Genomic DNA, 16,094 nt, shown 5'->3' with positions numbered 1-16,094 from the left:
GAGGGGGGTTAGAATGGAATGGTAAGTTCCACTCTCTCTAATTATAGCTCTGCAATATTTGCTGCCACCTGCTGGTGAACCAGGCACATTACATAAACAGTTACATAACATTAGAAATGCACAGTGTGGAGGAACTGGAATAAATGCATAATATGACATGAGGTTAGACCAATAAAGACAGTAGCAAGGTGCATAAGTGGTAACACCACTCTGGGGTGTTACAGATTTACTGGGGAGAGAGAGGCTGTCAATGAGTATAATCATCAGGGAGAAACAGTTATTCATCAATTAGGAACAGTTATTAGATATTCAGCAGCAGTGAAACTGGAGACAGGCTCAAGAGTTGTGGAAACCTCAATAAACTCCTATTAGTTCACCCAAGTTGATCTGAAGTGTATTTTGTATAATACATTTTATATGAAATATGTCATAGGCATATAAAAAGATTTACAAAGTTTAATTGCAGAATATGAATACATTTAAAGTGTTTCACAAATACAATTTTTGCATTTAAAGGCAATATTGTTATTAGGCTAAAATAAACTGTATCATGAAGTGGTATTATTATCATTATTATATACTTGATGGTACCTGTACACTGAAAAATAATACGCAGCAGTATTACAGTTGCATACATTGACCACATAATACCAGCATGTGGTACTTAAATAATAATTGTTTTTCAATATCTTATGTTTTGAAATGAATATTTTAATTGTTTTTCAGGTTAAAGAAGTTATTGGAACAGGAGAAAGCTTATCAAGCCCGAAAGGACAAAGAATATAACAAGCGACTGAATAAAATTAGAGATGAACTAGTGAAGCTAAAGTCATTTGCACTGATGTTAGTTGATGAAAGACAAATGCATATTGAGCAACTTGGACAACAAAGCCAGAAGATACAAGAGCTCACTCAGGAACTCCAAGAAGCAGATTCAAAAATCAAAACAGTTTGTGCAAAAGCCTACGAAGACAGCCAGAAAATTGTTAAATTGGAATTGGATCTTGAACACAAAACTTCAAAATATTCTCAAGAGCATGAGGAGATGACTGCAAAACTTGCTACTCAAGAATCTAATAACCGTCACCTACGACTTAAGCTGGTGGGTCTCAATCGCAAGATTGAAGAACTAGAAGAATTAAATAGAAACCTTCAAAAAGCTGAAGAAGAGTTGAAAGAGCTAAGAGAAAAAATTGCTAAAGGAGAATGTGGAAACTCAAGCCTAATGGCAGAGGTGGAAAATTTAAGAAAGCGTGTCTTAGAAATGGAAGGAAAAGATGAAGAGATAACAAAGACAGAATCTCACTGTAAAGAACTCCAAATGAAACTTCATGAAGAAGAACATCACAGCAAGGAGCTGAAACTGGAGGTCGAGAAACTGCAAAAAAGAATGTCAGAATTGGAAAAATTAGAGGAAGCCTTCATGAAAAGCAAGTCTGAGTGCTCTCAGCTTTATGTCAAGCTGGATAAAGAAAAGGTCCAAACAAGGGAGTTGATTAAGGAGGTAGAATTGGTTAAAGCTCGTGTTAAAGAACTGGAATCTGCGGAAGGAAGACTTGAGAAAACTGAGCATACTTTAAAAGATGACTTAACAAAGCTAAAAAGTTTCACTGTCATGCTTGTTGATGAAAGAAAAATGATAATGGAAAAGATAAAACTGGAAGAAGGAAAGGTGAATGATCTAAACAAGTGTTTAAAGACTGAACAAGGAAAAGTTATGGAAGTAACAGAAAAACTGATAGATGAAAGCAAAAATCTTTTAAAATTAAAGTCAGAGATGGAAGAAAAAGTTTATAACCTGACAAAAGAAAGAGATGAGTCAATAAGAAAACTAAGAAGTGAGGAAGAGAAAAACTGTGAACTAAGCTGTAGAGTTGACCTGCTGATGAAAAGATTAGAAAGCATGGAGGCAACAGAAAGAGAAGCAACACGAAGTAGAGCTAAAAAAAGTTTTGAATCTGTACATCAAGAAGACAAAAAGACAAAAGAGTTGATTTTAGAAATAGAAAGACTCAGAAATCGTCTACAGCAGCTTGAAGTGGTTGAGGGAGACTTAATGAAGACTGAAGATGAATATGATCAACTAGAAAGAAAATATCGAACTGAGCAAGACAGGGCGAATATTTTGTCTCTCCAGCTAGAGGAACTGAAAAGTCAGATAACAAAAAATAAAGCTATTGAGAAGGGAGAAGCTGTAAGTCAAGAGGCTGAACTTCGACATCGAATAAGAGTAGAGGAGGCTAAAAACAGAGACTTGAGAGCAGAAGTCCAAGCACTGAAAGAGAAGATTCATGATATGATGAACAAAGAGGATCAACTTTCGCAACTTCAAGTAGACTATTCAGTTCTTCAAAAAAGGTTTTTAGAAGAAGAGAATAAAAATAAAAATATGGGAGAAGATGTATTGAATTTGACAAAAGAGCTAGAGCTCTCAAAACGATACAGTCGAGCTATAAGACCAAGCATGAATGGAAGAAGAATAGTAGATGTTCCTGTAACATCTACAGCAGTCCAGACAGATGCAATAAGTAATGAGATGGTTGAGGAAGAGACACCAGCAGTGTTTATCAGAAAGTCTTTCCAAGAAGAAAACCATATTATGAGCAATTTACGACAGGTTGGACTTAAAAAACCTACAGAGAGGTCACCTGTCCTGGAAAGGTATTCACCTGCATCTAATGAATTAAATGCAAGAAAATCATGGATTCCTTGGATGAAAAAAAGAGAAAATGGCTCTCCTGGGACCCAAGTCACTCCAGAAAGAGCAGTTCGCCCAAGCCCCAGTCCAGGACGCCCTAGTGAAGTATTTCTTTCACCAAAACAAGGTCAGCCTTTACATATAAGAGTAACACCAGATCATGAGAACAGCACAGCTACTTTAGAGATCACAAGTCCACCTGCAGAGGACTTCTTTTCAAGTACTACAGTAATACCAACCTTAGGGACACAGAAGCCACGGATTACAATTATTCCTTCTCCAGGTCTCATGACACACAAAGGAAAAGGTTTGGACAGCCCAGTATCCCCAGAAAGGTCTATGTCACCAGTTACAATAACAACCTTCTCACGGGAAAAAAATTCTGAAACTGGCAGAACCAACTTCGGTGAAAGGCCTACTTCACCAATTCAGATACTTACTGTATCAACATCTGCTGCCTCTCCAGAGATATCTGTGTCACCTGATGCACAAGAAATGACTATGGGACGTGCAGTATTTAAGGTCACTCCTGAAAAACAAACTGTGCCAACACCAATAAGAAAATTCAATTCTAATGCAAATATAATTACAACAGAAGATAACAAAATCCATATTCATTTAGGTTCTCAATTTAAACGGAACCATGGCAGTTCCTCAGAAGGTACCCCAGTCATAACTGTTAGACCTTTAAATGTTGCCACAGAAAATAAGGAAGTAACTACTGGTACCGTACTCAGATCTCCTAAGACTAATCTGTCAACCAGACCTGCAACAAATAAAGTGACCAGTTCAATAACCATAACTCCTTCCTCAACATCTTCTACACGTGCAACCCAATCAGTGGTAAGTATACAAATAAACGAATTACATTTATTAACAGTGTCCATTTGTAGGCCTTTGGGTCTCTTCTACATATACAGTAAAATAAGGAATTCTATCAATATGCTGCAGACTTTGCTCATGCTGAGACATACGGTCCGTGAGCAGGCCATATGTCCAGGAGCGGCATTGATCGTGCGCACAGGAGCACACAGCATCAAAGATTACAATGATGCTGTGCATGTCGGGCTGCCCGCGGGACTATTGTCCCGCACTTATAAGATCATATGATGAATTTTTACATTCGGCAATGCATGCTCTAAAGTCAACATAACTTTTCACATAATAACATTTTAGACTCATGTGTACTTATACAGTGCATTCAGAAAGTCTTTAGACCCTTTCACTTTTCGCACATTTATGGCAACTTTCACACTAGTGTTTTTGCTGGATCTGACAGGGTTCAGCAAAAACGCTTTCGTTACTGATAATACAACCATCTGCATCTGTTATGAACGGATCCGGTTGTATTATCTTTAACATAGCCAAGACACATCCGTCATTAATGCCATTAAAAGTCAATGGGGGACCGATCCGCTTTCTATTGTGTCAAAGAAAATGGATCCGTCCCCATTGACTTGCATTGTGGGTCATGACAGATCTGTCTTGCTCTGCATCTGATGACGGAAAGAAAATCGCAGCATGCTGCGGTTTGCTCTCTGGTATGAGAACGCAACCAAACGTAACGGAATGCATTTTGGAGCATTCCATTCTGTTCAGTTACAATCTGTCCCCATTGACAATTAATGGGGACAAAACTGAAGCGTGAAAGTAGCCTTATCATGTTGTGGTGTTGTGCTAACACAAAAAGAAAATCAAGTGCACCCCATCAATCTCCTCTCAATACACCATAATGAGAAAGTGAAAACAGAATTTTAGTTTTTTTTTTTACAACTTTTTAAAAAGGAAAAACTAAAACTTTACATGGACATAAGTATTCAGACCCTTTACTATAACACTTGAAATTTAGCCTTGGTGCCTCCCATTTCTCATTATAATTTTTGAGATATTTATACACCTTAATTGGAGTCCATCTGTGGTAAATTCAGTTGATTGGACAGGATTTGAAAAGACACACCTATGTCTATATAAAGTCTCACAATGCATTTCAGAGCAAAAAACAAGCAATAAGGAGTTGCCTGAAACGCTCAGAGACATGATTGTGTGGAGGCACAGATCTGGAGTATGGTCCAAAAGAATTTTGCTGGACTGAAAATTTCCAAAAGCTGAGTGGCCTCCATAATTCTTAAATGGAAGAAGTTTGGAACAACCAGGACTCTTCCTAGATCTGAATGAAAAACCAAACTAAGTAATTTGGAGAGAAGGGCTTTGTTCACTCTGGCTGACCTCCAAAGGTACTGTGTGCAGATGGGAGAAACTTCCAGAAGGTCAACCATTACTGCAGAACTCCACCAATCTGGGCCTTATGGTAAGAAGGCCATGAAGAAGCTTCTCCTCAGTAAACAACACATGAATGCCTAAATGGGTTTTGCAAAAATGCACCGAAAGGACTGATAAAACCAATCAATTCTAAGCAATATGTCTGAAGGAAACCAAGCAAGGCTTATCACCGGCCCAATAGCATCTCTACAGCAAAGCATAGTGGTGGCGGCATCATGCTGTGGGGGTGTTTTTCAGCATCTGGGACAGAGTGACTGGTCAGGGCTGAATGGAGCAAAGTACAGAGATAACTTAATCTCTTAATCTTTACTCTCCAACAAGAAAATGATACTAAGCACACAGCTAAAATAACACAGGAGTGGCTTAAGGACAACTCTTTGAATGTCCTTGACGGGCCCAGTCACAGCCTTGTCTTGAACCCAATTGAACATCTCTCGAGAGATCTGAAAATGGCTATGCATGGACTTTCCACATCCAACCTGACAGAGCTCAATGCAACATTTTACTTATTTATATTTTTTTTTATAAATTAGCAAATATTTTGAACATGCTGTTTTCACTTTGTCATTATAGGGTATTGAGTGCAGAATGTTGAGGGAAAGCTTGGATTTTGGCACAAGGCCACAACATAACAGCATGTAAAACAGTTGAAAGGGTCTGCAGATATTCCAAAACAACTACAGTATATTTTACCTTGATAAGTTGATAATGTCTTTGCCATGTATACTGCACATTTGGTGTAAGCTTTTCCAGTCACTTAATCACTCATGCTGTCTTGACTAGAGTTAGAATTATATGGATGACTGTTAATTTGATTGCCCTTGCAAACTTGCCCTTGCAAACTGTTGCAAGAGAGCTGAAAGGACATGTACTACTTCCCCAACAGCTGATTAAAGGGGTAGGAGAAGATCCAAGATGATCAGATGATTACCAGGCCAAAATCTATTTTTAAAACAGGTTGTTTTCATGAAACAACCCCTTTAAATAGTCACACTGCTAAAAAAAAATAATAGATGTGTAGGCACACCATACTGGGTTTGGCCTTTATAACTGAAGCTCATTGAACTGTGTCATGCTTCAAACAAAATACTAATTTTATGTGTGGGTATAATAATGAAGGATATCGTTGTACCTTATATACATTCATCATGATACACATCTTCCAGCATGCTCCCAAAAAGATCTAAAATCCTGTTCAGCTTAAATTTTATTATACTAATCTGCTGTGGGGCCGCTAAAAAAAGAATAAAATAACTTAAAGGGGTTTTATTATTATTTATTATTTTTATTTTTTTTATTGATGACCTATCCTCCAACTTTCGGCACCCCAGCTGAACAGAACTGAAGAGAAGGCAGCGATTATGTTGCCTTCTCTGCTCTGTTTACCTGCTTGCCGCAGGAATAGCAGTGGTGACCAGGTATAATAATTATTATTATTTATTATTAAAGTGCCATTCATTTCATGGCACTGTACACAGGGGCGTAACTACCATAGCGGCAGACCATGCTACTGCTATGGGGCCCAGGGCAAGAGGGGGCCCAGTTGGGATCATCACCTCTTCTACTGAGGGTGAAAACTTGGTCAGGACTCTACCCTCTAAAGGAGCAACTTTTAGCAAACGAGGCAGTGGAAAAAATGGCCCAAGGATCATTGAAAGGGGTTTAGGTGGAAACCCTTATGTCCTGTGTGGGGGGCCTGGTTTGATCTTTGCGATGGGGCCCTTACTTCTCTATGTTGCCACTGGCGGTACATATGATGACGGGTATACATACATAATACAGACAGTTGCAGTAAGCATGAACAAGAGAAGGTACAAACTTGTACGGAAGGAGAGAGGGCCCTGCCCGCAAGGTATGGAGGAAGGACACAGTAGGTGAGGGTAAAGCTGGTCATGGTGGTATAGTAGCAGAAGTGTCACTGATTGTAGGATTGTCTGAAGAGATGGGTTTTCAGGTTTCTTTTGAAGGATTCCACTGTAGGTGAGAGTCTGATATGTTGGGGTAAAGAATTCCAGAGTATGGTTGATGCACAGGAGAAAGTTTGGAGGTGATTGTGGGAAGAGGTGATACGAGGAGAGGAGAGGAGAGAAAGAGGTCTTGTGAGGATCAGAGATTGTGTGGGGATGTATCGGGAAAGTATCTCAAAGATGTACAGAGGGGACAGGTTGTGGACAGCCTTATATGTATTTGTTAGTATTTTAAACTGAATTCGCTGGGCAATGGGGAACCAGTAAAGGGATTGGCAGAGGGGAGAGGCAGAGGAGTAACACGTATGCCATCCCCATTCACTTCTGTGGGATGGCTCTGGCTGTTCAAGTGAATACTACATAGCCATCCCATAGAAGTGAATGGGGACATCATACTTATAATTACACTGCTCATCATTGCAGTTGCTACGGCGAGCCGGTAAATAGAGCAGAGAAGGCAATGCTCATACAAGCAATGCCTTCTCTTAAAACAGCTGATCAGCGGAGGTGCCGGGAGTCGGCTCACTGCTGATCTGATATTGTTGATATACCTTTATCAGTCCTTCTGATCCAGTGTTGCAGATCGTTCCTCTCCTATGGACTGCAGCCAATAAGACTTTGTTATGGATGCAGCAGTGAAGTCTTGTATACCAATTCAGCCAATCACTGGCCTTGCTGGGGTATGGCAGGACACCACTGAGGCCACCACTGCTGTCGCAACAGTATTTCACTTGCTGCAGCCCATCAGCAGCGCTGGATCAGAGAGGCTGGTGAAGGGTTTACCAGCCTCACAGCAGATTAGTATAATACAATTTGAAATCAGACAGAAAAACATGGGTTAAAAAAAAATTGTGTTAAGCGCAAATTGCACTACAGTTGATATTTTAGCTATTGCGCATGACTTACACAAAGTTTTACCAGAGTTTGAAATTGTAAACTGCAAAAAAGTAAAGAGCCATATTGCATCTGTTTGTGTGTGGTTCATAAATGGCTTGCAAATGAAACTAGTTGAATGAATGAAACTATTAAGTCATGGCTGGCCTCTAGAGTGATGAGTATGGTGCCCATTTCTTACCAACCATCAGATCTGAAACAGTTGTAGTCCTTTCTTATAGTTTCATTGTTTGCATGATATACAGTCTGTCAAGTTGTATTCACTTTTTGATATATAAGTAATATTGTTATATTTTTCAAATTCTTTAGACACCACAGGATGGGTCAACCCAACGCCACATCCCTACCCGCATTCCCATGTCAAAAGGTATGAAGGCAGTAAAGCCAATAATGGCTGTGCCAGGAGCAGGAAATCTGTCAAAATTTGAGCCACGTGGCGAGAGTCAGTCTATGAAAATAGAATTGAAGAAATCGCCAGCCGGCAGCTCTACCCCTCTCGGAGGGGGGAAGGGCTGAGGCTAAGTCTCAGGGGTATGTGCAGGTGTTTCTGCTACCACTAAAAGCAGTTCCCTGTTTATCAAAGTTTTTAGTTTCATACTAATTCATGAGTTCTCTTTCATCTCTGCTGTTCGAAAGATTGGCAGACTGATGAGCTGTAGACCTTCTCAATGTAGAGGCTACAAGTAACACAAATTAAGAAAGATAACCATGTGTCTCAAAGATTAATTCTGAATTTTGCTGTACTGTAAAACATTGTCTACAGAGAGGTAGTGTTTGGTTCACATCACTATAGGCTTCCAGGATTTACAAGAGACAGCTATCAATATATCCTGTGTATATAAAGCAGCAAAAAAAGAATATTCATGAGTTAATCCCGCAGTGCAATGTTTTACAGTCTAAAATGCTATATTATTTACTCTTGTTACTGAAGCAAATAGTGAGATGCATGCCGACGATGATGGCATGAAGATGTATGTGACTTTGCCAATGTGGAATGTGTACACTTGACTGCTGCATAGTTTTCTACTGAACATGTTAAGCATGTATGTATATTTTATCTTCAGAGCCACAAGGGACGTGCTTTCCAAAATCACATGTAATACTGCCATCTCCTGTTATATGGAGGAGTGACTATAACGTAGATGTCTTTCTACAATACATTGTTTTATCTGGCTTGTGCATCTACCACTAAGTCATGTTAAGTTTACATTTTGCATTATGTAGTGTATGATATGAGACATATTTTGGATGTTTGTACTTTATTTATAATGAGTAATTCAAAATGTACATTTTCGTTGGATTCGGAAAGCAATCGTGAAAACTATTTAAATTTTTTGCTGTGTCACTTTATCAGAAGAGCCATAATAATAAAACATATACAGATGTGATTTTGGACCAATCTTCTTGTAACGGCGCTTTCGGTCAACATCGTCTATCTTGACTATTCATTAAACGAGGGGCCCAGTGCACAGTATGGTCACCATAACTCAATTTTGTCCTACAATCTTCTTAAATAGAGATACAACAGCAGTATGGTCAATCTTATTTATTCAGGACCTGGATTGCATTGGTGCTTTTGTAACAGCAGTCTAATAGTCTTCTGACTACCATGATTATATGTATAGGGTGTAATGCATGTGTTCATATAATCTGTTACACAATCTCACTTGGCTTGATTTATATTTTTACATGTAACACATTAACACCTCGGTTTTCACAAGTACCTTGACCATGAACCTTTGCTACCAACCTTTAGGATAAGGAAAATCATGGCTTCAACAGTACCTAATTTACTTCCCATAATGCACTTAGTGTAGGTCTGTCTGCATTGTTAGTGGGCCATTTGTTAGGCATCACAGTGCTTACAAGGGTATTCTGATTTCAGCAAATAAAATGTATTCATTCAAAATTTTTAAAACAATGCAATAGCCTTCACACATTCAGTAACTGCCCTTGACTTTCATAAAATACCTTGGCTAAGGCAATATAACTTGTTGCTACCACCCCCATCCTGGTACCCAACACCAGAAAAGTATGCCTTGTAAGCACCCTCCTATGTATGTTCCATTGGATTGATGTTTTTACATTGTTCTAAAACTCTACTAAAACCTCTCACAATCACAGTACAACTTACTTACAATACAACATCATGGAAAATATTAATGTATGAACTCATTTTGCCGAATTACCATAACTGTGCTAAAGGCTCTCCCATATACTAAATTATTATGTCAATCCTTTCTGAATTCATTTAAATTATAATGGCTTATATTCTGCAGGAGGCAGTTCAGAATTCTGGGCCATGAACAGGGTGTTTTTTTTTTTTTTTTATAACATCTAAGTTATTTTACTATTTGATGGTGCCTATCATCAATAATCCTTTTTTCCACATCCCACAATTGAGTACAAAATAGCTTAAAGGCCAGGGGCGGAATGGGAGCTAAAAGGCCCTTAAAAAAAAAGTTAAAAGTGGCCCCATGTTGCAGTAAGGTCTAAATTGACAGAAAGCAGGGCAACATAATTAGGCAGTGCCAACAACCTGTATGTAGGCAGGGACAACAGACGTAGGCAGGGCCAGGAATACCATAGTGCAGAGCAATAGACCGCCCCAGCTGAACCAAATACCACAGTGCAGCACAAAATACTGCCACCTGCATCACAGTATTCAACTTTATCACTGTCCTGAGGACCTCAATACAGTTGAATTCAGGAGGACGCCTGCAGCTGCTGGCCAGGTGTGTAAGACAGAATCAGATCATTATGTACCCAGCTGATGGCCGTGAGAAGGGCTTGGGTGGCCCCCATGGCATCAGCCCACCTTGAAATTTACCTGTTGGGTCTATGGCCAATCCTCCCCTGTTAAAGGCTATGTACTTCTTCGCGGGCAATTTTTTTATGATTGCACTTTACTCATTTGGGACTAAAAATCTTTTTTTCAATTGGTTTATATTAAAAATTTTGAGCCGTTCTGTCACAAAGGGTTAACTATTTTTCTAGCTATGTGCATCCTACTTTCACTTTATGCTGGTCATCTAATAACCCTTATCTTTAAATTACTAAGAGGTCATTAAAGGGATTCTCGGGTCTTTTAATATTGATGATCTATCTTCAGGATAGGTAATCAATTTTAGATCAGCAGGGGTCAGACACCCGGCACATCCACCGATCAGCTGTATAAAGGGAAGACGTGCTCAGTGCATGTCCAATCTCCCATCTCTCTTCCTTCTCGTTGCCGCTTTGTCATAGACATAGCAGCAGTGAGCAGGAAGAGAGACGAGAGACGGCACGTGTACACTGCATGCGCCGTCCCTTTATACAGCTTATTGGTGGGGTTGCCGGGTCGTCGGCCTATCCGGAGGATAGGTCGACAATATTAAAAGCTCGGAGAACCCCGTTAAGCCACATTATTATCAATCAGATATGGATTGAGCTTTGATGAGTGTTTATAAGGTCTGAGAGCAGAGATAAGGAGCCCATCAGCTCCCTGTCTGACGGAGCAGAGAGAAAATTCAGATCCTGCTAGTAGAGCATCTCAGCTCTGTACAGAGGAAAGGACTGCATATTTTTAATAAAGACCAATTGAAAAAATGATTTTCAGCTCGTAATGAATACAGTGGAATAAAAAAAAAAATTCCCCAAAGGTGTCCATAGCCTTTAAATTATGCTAAATTATAGCATGGTTCATTTAATTTAGAAAGCTTATGAAATATAATACATGCACAATGGTAAGGAGGAATTGTAGGTACAGGATGACCACTACTGTCTGCTCACAGCTATTCATGGTGCCGGTACTTCGTAAATACATCATTTATGTACTACGCCATTCTTTAGATAGCCATACTTTGTTATAAATGTTTGTATCCCATAGATGATGGATGCAAACGATTGTGCAGAGAATTAGAAGCTGTTAACCTCAAGTAGATTTTTCAGCATCCATGAATAAAATTGATCCTTCCCTTTTCCCATACATATGGTAGGGATCAGTCTCTAAATGTATCACAGGCCTTAGTCAACAGAGATAAACCTTTGTAAGATGTCTCACTAAGCAGGGTTGGACTGGCTCCCCAGAGATCGAGATGATCCTCTGGTGTGTTTAGGTTGATACAATAATGGGCTCCAAAATTCCAGCTGAAGACAGCTTCATTTTGGAATCAATTGCTTACTTTGGAGTCAACTGCTTGCCACTAAGGTCTATTTCTTGTGTTGCAAACGTTTTGACACAATTAAAAGTAGGCATATACGTATTTGTGGTCTCTCTGAATAAATTCCCATATTTGGCCCAAAGAATCGCAGTTCAACACTATCACTAACCATAGATGCTGGTGATTCAATAGATTCAATATGTATGGCCAATATTAGAGTCTAGAAGCATGACACTTGTGGTTTTGCCAGCATCTATCCCGTGATAAATGATTTGAATTGAAATGGTCTCCATAGTAGATATATTGGTGGTGCACATTTCAAACTTGGATATATCTGTTCAAGTTTTGAAACCAGCATGCTGTGAAATTACGTTTTGGTCTAAATGTTCTAATAAGTCATTTAACATAGAAGTGGGCAGAGATTTAAACATCAGTGGACAAACCTTCATCATAAGACTCTGGAGAAAATGCTTGGAACCTGGTGAAGATGGAGTCACTATTAAACTGTGGTTTCCTAAACACTAAAAAACATGTCTCTTTTTCTCTTTTTAGAGAGCATTGTTATTCATCAACTTCGAATGAACACTAGATGATGTGTGGAAGGGAACATGAATTTATGAACTTCTTCTGATCCGGAATATTTGCGGATATTTTCCGGATTGCACACTCAGACAACTTCACAACTTTTTATGCTACTGACACATCAAAGAAAAGATCTTTGTTTTGTGTAAAATTGACAGTGTTTGAAATATGTCAGAAATACAGGATTATATTTTGTGAAAATGCAGTAAATTTTTCATGATACTTTCTCTGTAAGGTTTTTAACTTATTTTCTAATGTTTTTAAGCTTTTCCTTAAATATTGTATTTTTGTATGAAATCTTTCTAGAGTACCCCTTAGAGAATGGTATGGCTGGAAAGTATTATTTGAACATGCATACCTTATCTCTGTGGGTCAAGCAATAGTCATGATGGGGTGAATGTGACATTAAAAACAAAATGATACCATGTGTTAATAAAAGTTAAAAACGTTGATGTCTGCATGGGAGTGTAATTATGTAGTACTCCATCTATTTCAGGAGAGAGTGTGCTTAATAAGTTGTGCTAATATGGTGGGAAAAGGCAACCAATCACAGTTGATCTCATTAGTGCATGAAGACTAAATGGAATGTATCTAGTATCTGATTGGTTAGTATTTTTTAATAAGCAATAATATCTACAACGGTGCTTAAAAAGAGATAAAGAATATGAAATCCATTATTTCAGAGTATGACAAAACTATACAGTATTTTGTACCATCCTTTTGTGTGTATTTAAAGAAAAAAAATCATTGTCAAAAATCTAGATTTCTGAATAATCACATTAATCTAAAAATGTAACAGGATAATTCTAAATACAGTGTTAAAAGGGGATGTCTCATCTCAAACATTGGTGGCATATCGCTAGGATATGGCACCAATGTCAAATAGGTGTGACTCCAACCTATCTCTAGAATGGAGTGCCTAAAGTGAAGGGGAACGCACTGCGCATGTGCCGCCGCCCTCCATACATTTTTATGGGGATACCAAAAATAGGCAAGCAGTGTACTCGCCTATTTTCTTAAAGCTAGAGTGTGCTGTCGTTCACTTTGGGAACTCTGTTCTAGAAATATGTGTGGGTCCCAGAGGTGCGACCCACACCTATCAAACATTGGTGGCATATTCTAGTAAAACACAACACATTGCTATTATGTACCAATTTTGGGCTCTATATGACATAATACTGTATAGCACTGTACTCAGCTATCTCTGGCAGTGGAAAGGGGAAATGTTTATTTTGTGGCACAGCCCCCTTTAACTTCCCTCTGATCAGGAGTTCTGGGGACTGTACAGTGACTCTTACATCCACTCCGAGAGATCCGACTCCATCACACATTCTCTGGATGTCACATATGTAACTGTGATGTTTGTTGTAGGCTGCTGTTCATATGTGCCAGTTTTCCAATAACATGCACAGTTTAAAGGGGTTCTCTGGGAGAGATAAAAATTAAGATACTGACAAAAATATTAAATTAGAAATAAACTCTTAAATGGCTTTAGTTATTTAGAATGGCTCGTTTAGTCTAGGGGACAAACAGTGAAGGAGTTAAAATGGCCACTCTTAGATTTATGATTATAAAATCCATCCTTCTCGTGACACTGCAGGACGACCGGTGTGAGAAAGTAGAGCACAGAGCCCTATGTAAAGTCTGCCTGTCTCAGCACTGTGAAGCTGTATATTATGTGCAGATGACAGCTGAGATATCTGTTCCAAGGAGTTTCCTCATCCAATACTCGGAGACACGTCTGGTCCTCATTCCACCCTTAAGTCTCCGAGTACTGGATGAGGAAACTCCTTTCTGAAGCACAGGGACACAGCGGAACAGATATCTCAGCTGTCATCTGCACATAATATACAGCTTCACAGTGCTGAGACAGGCAGACTTTACATAGGGCTCTGTGCTCTACTTTCTCACACCGGTCGTCCTGCAGTGTCCGAGAAGGACGGATTTTATGATCATAAAATCTAAGAGGCGCCATTTTATCTCCTTCACTGATTGTCCCCTAAACTAAACGAGCCAGTCTAAATAATTAAAGGCATTTAAGGAGTTTATTTATAATAACATGTTTTTTCAGTATTTTCAATATTATGTTTCCTGGTGAACCCCTTTAAGTATGTCATTCGGGAAGTTTTAGCCATAATGAAATTTACCATGTTGGCCCATGGCAAACTATTTCCCCTTATGGTCTGCACTATATTATAAAATTTAACTTTTAATTGGTTTTATTAAAATCACATCTTTATCAGAGGCATTGATACCATTGGTGAGATAATGTTGTATCAGTATGTATACCTTTGATAAAGATGTGATTTTATTAGGACCTATTAAAAGTGAAGTGTTATAGTACAGTCCAGGTAATAGGGGGATATGATATTCCACCGGGTAATTTGTACATTTTTAATGAACTTCTTCAGGCTTCGATCACATTAAGCTTCTTATGGACATTTTGGGAACTGCATTTTTACTATATATACTAAGGGGTACATTTATTAAGACCGACGTTTTAGACACCGATCTTAATAAAGCCCTAAACTGGCGGTGGATCCACGTAGTTATGAAGAGGTGCATCCAGCGCCAGTTCTAAATGTAAGACTGCTTCCTAGCTGTCTTACATTTAGACATTTTTCTACACCTAAAACAGGCATAGAAAATGGTGAATGAGATGGGCCTGACAGCCCGTCCCCTTCCCGGCCCACGTCACACCCACAATTTTAGACCTGGCGTGAGCCGGGCAAAGTCGCAGATATCTGCGCCTGAAATACGCCTAATTTAGGCATTTTTCAGCATAGTAAATGACCCCCAAAATTTCACTTAGTGTATGGGGTTATCCGTCCGCACCGCAAAATAATAGAACATGTTTTTTTTTTTTTTTTGCGGTGCGGAGGCACGGAGAGAAACCCCACGGAAACACTCCGTAATCACTTGAATGGGTCCGCATTCATGATGCGGTGCAAAAATGCCCGGGGCCCATATATTGCGGACCCACTCTTTGCGGGCCGCAATACAGGCACGGCTGGCACACGTTCGTGTGCATGAGCCCTTAAAAGACATTTGCTAAAAGAATACAGATTACTTGGAATTTCAAAATTCAAAGGATTAGCTCAAGTTGCCTAATCCCATCCACTCATATAGTGTTTTGGAGACCCATGATTGTACTGCGAGTGCCAAAAGCTGTCAAGGGACCCTAGCATTAATACATTTGATGGCAATAAATTCAAAAGTTTGGTAATCATATGATCTGCATTATAAAAAATTTGCCTTTTCAATAGGATTTCCAAACTTATCCAAACTAAAGGGGTTTTCTGGGAGTTCAATATTGATGGCCTGTGTTTAGGATAGTTGATCAATATCTGAAAGGTAGGAGCCTGACTCAGCACCCCCGCCACTTAGATGTTTGAAGAGATCTTATCACACCGATGAGGCTGCAACCTCCTCACAGCATACCAAGCACAGTGCTGTACATTGTATAGTGGCTGTTCTTGGTATTGCAGCCCAGGCCCTTTCACTTGAATGGGACTGAGCTGCAGATAGATC

At 39.2% G+C, this 16,094-nt stretch overlaps 1 protein-coding gene across 3 annotated transcripts in view; it reads left to right on the top strand.

Annotated features, from left to right (window-relative positions):
* FILIP1 (filamin A interacting protein 1) overlaps window positions 1-13,013 on the top strand; it is a 240,705-nt gene extending 227,692 nt beyond the window's left edge. For 2 of the 3 annotated variants that reach the window (XM_040428661.1, XM_040428663.1), the window contains exons 5-6: window positions 727-3,541; window positions 8,149-9,522. In XM_040428661.1, coding sequence (XP_040284595.1) covers window positions 727-3,541; window positions 8,149-8,355 — 3,022 coding nt within the window. In that variant the 3' untranslated portion in view covers window positions 8,356-9,522. Of the gene's footprint in view, window positions 1-726; window positions 3,542-8,148; window positions 9,523-12,533 lie in introns of those variants that run through there. The other variant, XM_040428664.1, reaches the window with a different exon arrangement.
* Window positions 13,014-16,094: the final 3,081 nt, after the last annotated feature.

The sequence above is a fragment of the Bufo bufo genome, chromosome 4, assembly GCF_905171765.1.
Source record: "Bufo bufo chromosome 4, aBufBuf1.1, whole genome shotgun sequence".
In the NCBI taxonomy this organism is placed as follows: Eukaryota; Metazoa; Chordata; class Amphibia; order Anura; family Bufonidae; genus Bufo; species Bufo bufo.
Note: the sequence above shows the minus strand (reverse complement) of the source record. Positions and strands in the feature narration are given on the sequence as shown.